Raw genomic sequence first — 12,112 nt, 5'->3', positions numbered from 1 at the left:
TTGTCTGGAATCACAAGAATCCTGTCTTTCAATTGCTGCACAGTATGTATTTCTCAGATATGTTTTATGATGAGTAATTAGTTATTTGACGTTGGTGTCTGTAAATGTTATGGCTGCTTTCGGTGCAATTTCTGATTGTAGCTGAAATGTAATTTATGATTTATACCATAAATATGCAAATTTTTCAAAAAAAACATATGCTATACAATATACAGTGGGGAGAACAAGTATTTGATACACTGCCGATTTTGCAGGTTTTCCTACTTACAAAGCATGTAGAGGTCTGTAATTTTTTATCATAGGTACACTTCAACTGTGAGAGACGGAATCTAAAACAAAAATCCAGAAAATCACATTCTATGATTTTTAAGTAATTAATTTGCATTTTATTGCATGACATAAGTATTTGATCACCTACCAACCAGTAAGAATTCCGGCTCTCACAGACCTGTTAGTTTTTCTTTAAGAAGCCCTCCTGTTCTCCACTCATTACCTGTATTAACTGCACCTGTTTGAACTCGTTACCTGTATAAAAGACACCTGTCCACACACTCAATCAAACAGACTCCAACCTCTCCACAATGGCCAAGACCAGAGAGCTGTGTAAGGACATCAGGGATAAATTGTAGACCTGTACAAGGCTGGGATGGGCTACAGGACAATAGCCAAGCAGCTTGGTGAGAAGGCAACAACTGTTGGCACAATTATTAGAAAATGGAAGAAGTTCAAGATGACGGTCAATCACCCTCGGTCTGGGGCTCCATGCAAGATCTCACCTCGTGGGGCATCAATGATCATGAGGAATGTGAGGGATCAGCCCAGAACTACACGGAAGGACCTGGTCAATGACCTGAAGAGAGCTGGGACCACAGTCTCAAAGAAAACCATTAGTAACACACTACGCCGTCATGGATTAAAATCCTGCAGCGCACGCAAGGTCCCCCTGCTCAAGCCAGCGCATGTCCAGGCCCGTCTGAAGTTTGCCAATGACCATCTGGATGATCCAGAGGAGGAATGGGAGAAGGTCATGTGGTCTGATGAGACAAAAATAGAGCTTTTTGCTCTAAACTCCACTCGCCGTGTTTGGAGGAATAGAAGGATGAGTACAACCCCAAGAACACCATCCCAACCGTGAAGCATGGAGGTGGAAACATCATTCTTTGGGGATGCTTTTCTGCAAAGGGGACAGGACGACTGCACCGTATTGAGGGGAGGATGGATGGGGCCATGTATCGCGAGATCTTGACCAACAACCTCCTTCCCTCAGTAAGAGCATTGAAGATGGGTCGTGGCTGGGTCTTCCAGCATGACAACGACCCGAAACACACAGCCAGGGCAACTAAGGAGTGGCTCCGTAAGAAGCATCTCAAGGTCCTGGAGTGGCCTAGCCAGTCTCCAGACCTGAACCCAATAGAAAATCTTTGGAGGGAGCCGAAAGTCCGTATTGCCCAGCGACAGCCCCGAAACCTGAAGGATCTGGAGAAGGTCTGTATGGAGGAGTGGGCCAAAATCCCTGCTGCAGTGTGTGCAAACCTGGTCAAGAACTACAGGAAACGTATGATCTCTGTAATTGCAAACTAAGGTTTCTGTACCAAATATTCAGTTCTGCTTTTCTGATGTATCAAATACTTATGTCATGCAATAAAATGCAAATTAATTACTTAAAAATCATACAATGTGATTTTCTGGATTTTTGTTTTAGATTCCTTCTCTCACAGTTGAAGTGTACCTATGATAAAAATTACAGACCTCTACATGCTTTGTAAGTAGGAAAACCTGCAAAATTGTCAGTGTATCAAATACTTGTTCTCCCCACTGTATATGTTATCAGACTGTCATCTTATGAAGTTGTTTCTTGGTTAGTGGCTATATATATCTTTATTTGGTCGAATTAGTGATAGCTAGTGACGGAGTAAAAAACTGATGGAGTTAGAAAAGTGCTCTCTTTTGCTGACGTGGTTAGCTAATAGATTTACATATTTTGTCTTCCCTGTAAAACATTTTAAAAATCGGACATGTTGGCTTGATTCACAAGATGTGTACCTTTCATATGCTGTATTGGACTTGTTAATGTGTGAAAGTTAAATATTTCTAAAAAACATTTTTTTGAATTTCGCGCTCTGCCTTTTCAGTGGAATGTGGGAGGAGTTCCGCTAGCGGAACGGGGGAGTGAGACAGGTTAAATGGCTCTCCTGTGAAGTTGTGATGTGCGACATATGCCTAGTTTCCTGAAACGAGTGACAAATGCTAAAGTTGGCCATGATGAGATTCGAACACGCAATCTTTGGGTTGCTAGACGTTCACGTTATACACCCACCCACCCCACTAAGTAACCTTGTCTTATACCAAACATAACATATCATACTAATTTGAGTGTCCGGATTTACCCTTACTATGTTACATCTAGTCTATGAGACCAGGCTGGTGTGTACGTTCCCTTATATTCAGAATGCTTGTAGGCTTATAGTGTACCTTACCTGTTCTTCCACCATGTGTTGATATGGACTTATACAAGATCATAAACATTTCAACCTCCCCCTAGCTGACCAGAAGGGAGGCCTCTATCCTTTTATGTTCACTGTGTTGAGTCCAAGACTTGGCTATAGAACATGGCAAAAACTATGCACTGACTAGCATATAAACATATGCGATATACACTGAGTGTACAAAACATCAAGGACATATCTTTCAATGACATAGACTTACCAGGTGAATCGAGGTGAAAGCTATGATCCCTTATTAATGTCACTTGTTAAATCCACTTCAATCAGTGTAGATGAAGGGCTTATTAAAAAGTATTTTTTAAGACAATTGAGACATGGATTGTGTGTGTACAATTCAGAGGGGGAATGGGCAAGACAAAAAATGTAAGTGCCTTTGAATGGGGTATGGTAGTAGGTGCGAGGCGCAACGGTTTGTGTCAAGACCTGCATCACTGCTGTTTTTTTCAAGCCCCTGAGTGTATCAAGAATGGTCCACCAACCAAAGGACATCCAGCCAACTTGACACAACTGTGGGAAACATTGGGGCCAACATGGGCTAGCATCCCTGTGGAACGCTTTCGACACCTTGTAGAGTCCCTGCCCCGACGAATTGAGGCTGTTCTGAGGGCAAGGGCAGGTGCAACTCAACATTAGGAAGGTGTTCTTAATGTTTTGTACACTCAGTGTATATTTAAGATTTTCATATATTTATATGTTTATTGATTTCTAGGAAAAAAATACAATACTAGTCATAGTAATACAACCTGATTAAATAACACGTTAGTATTATTACTACAACATCACTTTTATTATGTAATTACAACAGAATACTATATTGCAACGTTTGCAGACAGAAAGTCCCAATTAACCCTGTCGGGGGTTCCGTGTGGACACCAGTAAATATTTGTCCCTCCCCCAGATTGCCAGCTGGCTGTAAATGCAGCAGATAGACATATTTAATTGTTTTAACCTTTATGTAACTAGGCAAGTCAGTTAAGAACTAATTCTTATTTACAATGACGGCCTACACCGGTCAACGCTGAGCCAATTGTGCGCCGCCATATGATACTCCCAATCACGGCCGGTTGTGATACATCCTGGATTCGAACCAGGGTGTCTGTAGTGACGCCTCTAGGGCTGAGATGCAGTGCCTTAGACCACTGCGCCACTCGGAAGCTCCATCTAATCTATATAGCCTATGTATGGCAAACTGAGGAAAATAAACAAACTTTTGGCCATTACTTGTCACCTACAAGTAGCCGCATTCGTCGTTAGAAATTAGATTAAACGCCATTTAGTAGTAGACTAGGCCTAATGCAACGGTGTTTGACCACAGGAGACTCAAAGTATATCTGGTCAATGATTTAACCTGGCAGACATCGTACCACTAAAGTTTTAAACTGGTTAATACAAACATATCATAAGTAACGGAAAATGCAAAAAAGTAGAGCAAATGTGAAAATAATGACAGTACGCGCGCTCTATAGATAAAAGGTAACATAGAACTATGGACAATCACAAACAAAGTAACTATTTGTAATAGCCACAAATTCCGTAGCATGCTTTTTGAAACGTTCTTACCTTGCAAGGGGGAACAAGGGTCCTAGTCAGCGAATCGATCCTTGCACTGTATTCAGTGAATTTCTTCTGATACTTCAGCGCTGTCATTTGTAGCTCATTGTGCACCGCGGAGAGTTGAGCAAGAAGTGATTTCTCTCTTTTGCTTGATTTCAATGATTGCTTCTTGAACTCTTTGTCCAAGTTGACCACCTTCCCGTGCAATGCACTATTATGTGCTTTCATGGCTTTCAAACAGCAATGGGTGTCTAGTTTTTGCTCTTTGTGGATGAGCATCAAGCCACATCCACTGTCGCATATCCCGACCGGTCTGTAATCACACGATTCGCGCATATGGGCATCCATGTCCTTCAGATTGAGCACCTCCTTGCATCCTTTATTCCTGCATTTGGCCGGTGAGTAATCGCACATCTCGGCATGCTCTGCTAGATGATGCAGCTTTACCACTTTTTCACAGCCTCTGGCATGGTTGTCACACTTTATGTCCAGCTTCAGAATCAGGTTTTTCAGAGGGAGAACGTGGTTCAGCTCTGTCGTGGAGATCCTTTGACATTTGACGGGGCAGCTGCTTTTCTGGACAACCCAAGGCAGCACACAGCTTGCGCAGAAGACGTGACCACACGGAGTAGTGAGCGGGTCTTCTAGAACTTTATTACACAAGTTGCATTTAAAATCTGGGTCCACAGCCCCTTTAAACCGATCCAACTCAAATCCCATGTTTTTAAATAAATCCAAAACTCTGCCGGGATTCCCACAGATCGAAGTAGGAGTAATGGGTGTTTTAATTTGTCATTGGAGGAGTATCCTGTAGACTGACTTCAAGCTCTCCTGACTGTCTAAACTAATTGACCGAGACTTCTTCGGGAAAAAAGTGGAGGAATTCTCTACCGTAACTGCCGTAAGAGCCGTGCAACAGACTGAAAAGCAATCATCAATTGGCCTAATTTACGAATCGAAAAATTATTTAAGCTTTTTAAATTGTAACTCAATCGAGGAAACGTTTATTAATGCAATTATTACATTGTAGTTACGAAGAAAAATAGGCTGCACGTAGGGGTGTCATGCACCCCAAAAAATCTAAGGGGACACAAAGTATATGAGGATGGCTTGGGGGTGGTACATATGGGGGCTATGCCCCCAGTCTGTAAATGGGCGAATTTAGCATTTTTTCAAACACATGAAACAGCTTTTTCCTGCAATTTAGAGCCATAATCATTATGCATAATGCTATGCTTCTCTGTAGAGGGATGATGCTCTGAGTGTGACTTCTCATTGTGTCAAACCATGTTAGTGTCTGCGATATTATTACACAAAGCTATGGCTCTATGTCTTACCTAGCTAGTTGTGACTCAATTTAAGACACTTCAGGGTATTAGCTATGTATACACTGAGTGTACAAAATGTTAGGAACATCTGCTCTTACAGGGCGGCAGGTAGCCTATTGATTTAAAGCGTTGGGAAAGTAATTGAAAGGTTGCTGATTCGAATCCCCAAGCCGGAAAGGTGGAAAAATCCCCCATTCTGCCCTTGAGCAAGACAGTTAAGCCCCAACAACAAATGCTCCCCTGGCGTGGAATTCATTCAAGGCACCCCTCCGCACCTCTCTGATTCAGAGGGTTTGGGTTAAATATAGAAAACACATTTCAGTTGAATGCATTCAGTTGTCCAACTGACAAGGTATCCTCTCTCCATGACATAGACTGGCCAGGTGAATACAGGTGAAAGCTATGATCCCCTGTTGATGTCAATTGTTAAATCCACTTCAATCAGTGTAGATGAAGGGGAGGAGACAGGTGAAAGAAGGATACAAATCTTGAGACAATTGAGACATGGATTGTGTATGTGTATCATTCAGAGGGTGAATGGGCAAGACAAAATATTTAAGTGCCTTTGAATGGGGTATGTTAGTAGGTCCCAGGCGCATTGGTTAGAGTGTGTCAAGAACTACAATGTTGCTGTGTTTTTCATGCTCAACAGTTTCCCGTGTGTATCAAGAATGGTCCACCACACAAAGGACATCCAGAGAACTTGGCACAACTGTGGGAAGCATTGGAGTCAACATGAAAGCATCCCTGTAGAACGCTTTCGACACCTTGTAGAGTCCATGCCCTGACAAATTGAGTCTGTTCTGAGGGCAAAAGGGGTTGCAACTCAGTATTTTGGAAGGTGTTCCTAATGTTTTGTACACAGTGTGTAGACAAATGCTGTGTGCTGATAACCATAGTGTGCATGACATGTCACTAGGACTTTGGAGACATGACACGCTAACTGCTGTAGTCTCAGACAGGCAGAGCACTTGTGAAAACAAATGGGTGGAAGAACACTTAATAGCAAGTGACATTTTCATTTCCCGCTGAAACACACACTTAAAATCCCAGAAGACAGAGAGAACAAGCAAAGAGGATATTCTTAAAAGTGTTTTGGCTGGCATGTAGGCCACCCTGCAGCTCTTACACTCATGTTGACAATGACAGGCTGTCTTCCTATTTCACACAGTGCAGTGAGTACACTAGGGGACAGATGACAAAACTGTAACCTACAGTAGATACAGAAATGTAACCTAGATACAGACAATATCTGTCACGTTCCTGACCTTATTTCCTTTGTTTTGTCTTTGTTTAGTTGGTCAGGACGTGAGCTGGGTGGGCATTCTATGTTATGTGTTTCTATGTTGGGTTCATTTTCAATTAGCCTGATATGGTTCTCAATCAGGGGCAGGTGTTTTACGTTTCCTCTGATTGAGAACCATATTAAGGTAGGCTGTTCTCACTGTTTGTTTGTGGGTGATTGTTTGCTGTGACTGTGTTTGTTCACCTCACGGTACTGTTTCGTTTCGTTCCTTCCTGTTTGTGCGTTCATTGTTTTATGTGTTCTCATGTTCAGGTCTGTTAACGTCGTTTATTATTTTGTAGTTTGTTCAAGTGTATTTTCGTCTTCGTTATTCAAATTATGATGGTTTCAACCTACGCTGCATATTGGTCCGATCCTTGCTCCTCTTCAGACGAGGAAAACGACCGTTACATTTTAAATTATTGTTCTGTATGATATTGTATGTACATACCTTAGGCTAGGTCTTTGGCTAATTACAGTAATAGAACCAGAGGGACTCTGGTAGAGGGACAGAGGGACTGTAGTAATAGCACTCTATTAGCCAATCCCCATAAGTGTGTTTTTGTGTGTAGTTGTGTGTGTGTGTAGTTGTGTGTGTACGTGCCTTTATGTGGCTGTTTCTCTCTCAATTTATTTTCTGCATAAAGAAAAAAGCACCTCTATTTAAACTCGTGCATTTTCGATCTCGGCAGGAAGTGTTATGGTCATAAAAGACTCACAGGGCACGCCAGTTATGCTCAGTGATGGGACAAGAATGACCAGCACACTGGCAGCTTAACTTTCTTTTGTGAGCAAAGTCCATCTTTGTTCATCAGACTCCATAATATTGCTGATGGGAAACACATCTATTGGTTGTCTATTCTTTGGGAAATCCAATTACATGTGATGCCGTGCTTTATAAATCCATTCCACATGTGTTACTATCAAAGACTAAAACCAAAGGCTCATCAATGGCTCTGTGGGACACAGTGACAGAAGGAGAATGCACACTAGCAGTCAATTAAAGACTGAGGTAACGTGTCAACTCTTCCACATGATAAATGGGTATCTCACGAGTAAAATATGATGTAATTTCTTGACACCTTTATGGTATTATTTGGCTATGTCGTGAGTAATGTAATGACCTTTTCTTCTACTTCTTCTTCTTTCAAAAGTACAAAATCATCAGTTTTGTACAATATCCACAGACGTGTGTGAGTGGATGAGAGAGACACAGACGCATAGTAGATTTAAGCATTGAGGCCCGAGGGTGTGTTGTATATGGCCAATATAACACGGTTAAGGGGTGTTAACCACGACGCAACGCGGAGTGCCTGGATACAGCCCTTAGCCATGGTCTGTTGGCAATATACCACAAACCCCCAATGTGCCTTATTGCTATTATAAACTGGTTACCAACATAATTAGAGCAGTAAAAATACATGTTTTGTCATACACATGGTATATCGTCTGATATACCATGGCTTTTGGCCAATCAGCATTCAGGGCTCGAACCACCCAGTTTATAATAGGTCATAAAAACTGGAAAATTTTGTTGTGACATATCCTTTTGTTCTATTATACCCCTTTGCCCGCACAATGATTCTTCAATTTCCAGTAGTGTGTTGCTGTGAATGATGAGATTTGAATATGCTACACAGCTAAAGTACTGTCTGTTTGTGTTTGCTTGCCAATTTTTCTGCTAATGATTTATGATTTCTTACCATGGAATTACAGGCCCCAGTTGTTTATTCTAGGGCTGAGCTGTGGGGTCTTCCTCTAAGCATCAAACTAAATTAAATATTTGTATTACAGAATGGATAAGAACATGAAAACAAACTTTAACAGTACGCAGCTATACCCAGCCGTTTTGAGATTATCGGCCAGTGATTATTGTGAGATAGGAATGTTATCTCAATTTAAGAAGGAGAGAGATTCATAGCGTTCTAGGCTATTCACTTCGCTTTGGAATTCTCTGCAGATGACATCAGAATGTTTTCCATGAACTGGGATGAGGTGATAACAGGTGGCTCAGACAACTCTATGTTGGTTCCAGCAGCACAAAGACAGACTGGGTCCTAGTAGAGATAAGAGTTAATCCAAACTCTCCAGCTCCAGACTGCCAGTGAAGGATCCAGAAAGGCTCTGGGGCTGTGTCTGGACTTCTCCTCTCCCACCTTCCCAGTTCATATCCCAGTATCACCCCACACGTCTAGATCCACTGAGATAAATGACAAAGAAAAACATACCAAGAGAGTTTTCATCTATATTCTTCATATCTGTCTATTTACCATCACAAGCCGATGCTGGCACTAAGACAGCACTCAATGGCATGTATTCGGCCATAAGCAAACAGGAAAACGCTCATCCAGAGGTGGCTCTCCTATTGGCCGGGGACTTTATTGCAGGGAAACTTAAATCTGTTTTACCTAATTTCTACCAGCATGTTAAATGTGCAACCAGAAGGAAAAAAATTCTAGACCACCTTTACTCCACACACAGAGAAGTTCTCCCTTGCCCTCCGTTTGGCAAATCTGACCATAATTCTATCTCCCTGATTCCTGCTTACAAGCAAAAACTAAAGCAGGAAGTACCAGTGACTCGATCAATAAAAAAGTGGTCAGATGAAGCAGATGCTAAGCTACAGGACTGTTTTGCTAGCACAGACTGGAATATGTCCCGGGATTCTTCCGATGGCATTGAGGAGTACACCACATCAGTCACTGGCTTCGTCAATAAGTGCATCGATGACATCCTCCCCACAGTGACTGTACGTACATACCCCAACCAGAGCCATGGATTACAGGCAACATCCGCACTGAGCTAAAGGGTAAAGCTTCTGCTTTCAAGGAGCAGGACTCTAACCCGGAAGCTTATAAGAAATCCCTCTATGCCCTCTGATGAACCATCAAACAGGATTAAGATTGAATCGTACTACACTGGCTCCGATGCTCGGTGGAATTGACAGGGCTTGCAAACTATTACAGACTACAAAGGGAAGCACAGCCACGAGCTGCCCAGTGACACGAGCCTACCAGACAAGATAATTAACTTCTATGCTCGCTTCAAGGCAAGTAACACTGAAACATGCATGAGAGCATCAGCTGTTCTGGATGACTGTGTGATCACGCTCTCCGTAGCCGATGTGCAGTGGCGGATTTAGGCATAGGCGACATGGGCAGCCGTCCAGGGCGGCATCTTGTCAGGGGCGGCATGGGGCACCCGCACAGGAAAAATAATAAAAATAATAATATTCAGAATGGTGAGATTTGCACGATCGGTTTTCTAGCGCTCATTTGCACGTCACATCAATGATATCATGTCACCGTGTGGGACTGTGGGTCAATTAACCTTGTTGGAGTTGGTGCCCTGATTCTAGTTTGTGAGCTGAGAAAGCTATGACCACTGGAGGGGGGGGAGCCATACAAGCTAGAACCGACGGATAACCAGGACGTGTACTCTGAGCATGCACTTACCAGCTGGCAAGTGTCTTAACTGACATTTTCAACCTCTCCCTGTCCGAGTCTGTAATACCAACTTGTTTCAAGCAGGCCACCATAATCCCTGTGCCCAAGAACACTAAGGTAACCTGCCTAAATTATTACCGACCCTTAGCACTCACGTCTGTAGCCATGAAACGCTTTCAAAGGCTGGTCATGGCTCACATCAACACCATTATCCCAGAAACCCTAGACCCACTCCAATTTGCATACCGCCCCAACAGATCCACCGATGATACAATCTCTACTGCACTCCACACTGCCCTTTCCCACCTGGACAAAAGGAACACCTATGTGAGAATGCTATTCATTGACTACAGCTCAGCGTTCAACACCATAGTGCCCTCAAAGCTCATCACTAAGCTAAGGACCCTGGGACTAAACACCTCCCTCTGCAACTGGATCCGCCCGCAGGTGGTAAGGGTAGGTAACAACACTTCCGCCATGCTGATCCTCAACACGGGGGCCCCTCAAGGGTGCGTGCTCAATCCCCTCCTGTACTCCCTGTTCACTTATGACTGCATGGCCAGGCACAACTCCAACACCATCATTAAGTTTGCCGATGACACAACAGTGGTAATCCTGATCACCGACAACGATGAGACAGCCTATGGGGAGTAGGTCAGAGACCTGGCCGTGTGGTGCCAGGACAACAACCTCTCCCTCAACGTGATCAAGACAAAGGAGATGATTGTGGACTACAGGATAAGGAGGACCGAGCACGCCCCCATTCTCATCGACGGGGCTGTAGTGGAGCAGGTTGAGAGCTTCAAGTTCCTTGGTGTCCACATCAACAACACACTATCATGGTCCAAACACACCAAGACAGTCGTGAAGAGGGCACGACAAAGCCTATTCCCCCTCAGGAGACTGAAAACATTTGGCATTGGTCCTCAGATACTCCAAAAGTTCTACAGCTGCACCATCGAGAGCATCCTGACCAGTTGCATCACTGCCTGGTATGGCAACTGTTCAGCCTCCGACCGCAAGGCACTACAGAGGGTAGTGCATACGGCCCAGTACATCACTGGGGCCAAGCTTCCTGCCATCCAGGACCTCGACACCAGGCGGTTTCAGAGGAAAGCCCTAAAAATTGTCAAAGACTCCAGCCGCCGTAGTCATAGACTGTTCTCTCTGCTACCGCATGGCAAGCGGTATCGGAGCGCCAAGTCGACATCCAAAATACTTCTTTACAGCTTCTTCCCCCAAGCCATAAGACTCCTGAACAGCTAATCAAATGGCTACCCAGACCCCTCTTTTACGCTGCTGCTACACTCTGTTTATTATCTACGCATGGTCACTTTAACTCCATCTCCATGTACATATTACCTCAATTACCTCGACTAACCGGTGCCCCCGCACATTAACTCTGTACCGGTACCTCCTGTATATAGCCTCCCTATTGTTATTTCACTGCTGCTCTTTAATTATGTTTTACTTACATTTTTTATTTTTTACTGATCTACTTTTTAGTTAACACTTATTTTTCTTAAAACTTCATTGTTGGTTAAGGGCTGGTAAGTAAGCATTTCACTGGTGTATTCGGCGCATGTGACAAATACAATTTGATTTGATTTGATACCAGAAATTTAGCTTGAGACCCATTCAAAGGCAAAGGCAATACACATACTGGCATACACATACTGGCATGATGGTTATTCTTTAAAAGTGCCTTCCTCACCATCTTAAATAAGCATGCCCAATTCCCCCAAAAATGTAACCAGGAACAGATATAGCCCTTGGTTCTCTCCAGACCTGACTACCTTTGACCAGCACAAAAACATCCTGTGGCGTTCTGCATTAGCATCGCTAGCCCCCGTGATATGCAACTTTTCAGGGAAGTTAGGAATCAGTATACACAGGCAGTTAGGAAAGCTAAGGCTAGCTTTTTCAAGCAGAAATTTGCATCCTGTAGCACAAACTCAAAAAAGTTCTGGGACACTGTAAAGTCCATGGAGAATA

The 12,112-nt window shown here is 43.2% G+C and overlaps 1 protein-coding gene across 1 annotated transcript in view; it reads right to left on the bottom strand.

Annotated features, from left to right (window-relative positions):
- The window catches only part of LOC139556067 (E3 ubiquitin-protein ligase PDZRN3-B-like), a 137,340-nt gene extending 132,457 nt beyond the window's left edge, over window positions 1–4,883 (bottom strand). Inside the window, exon 1 of the mRNA XM_071369574.1 lies at window positions 4,065–4,883. Coding sequence (XP_071225675.1) covers window positions 4,065–4,778 — 714 coding nt within the window. The 5' untranslated portion in view covers window positions 4,779–4,883. The remainder of the gene's footprint in view (window positions 1–4,064) is intronic.
- Window positions 4,884–12,112: the final 7,229 nt, after the last annotated feature.

Source organism: Salvelinus alpinus, chromosome 2 (assembly GCF_045679555.1).
Source record: "Salvelinus alpinus chromosome 2, SLU_Salpinus.1, whole genome shotgun sequence".
In the NCBI taxonomy this organism is placed as follows: domain Eukaryota; kingdom Metazoa; phylum Chordata; class Actinopteri; order Salmoniformes; family Salmonidae; genus Salvelinus; species Salvelinus alpinus.
Note: the sequence above shows the minus strand (reverse complement) of the source record. Positions and strands in the feature narration are given on the sequence as shown.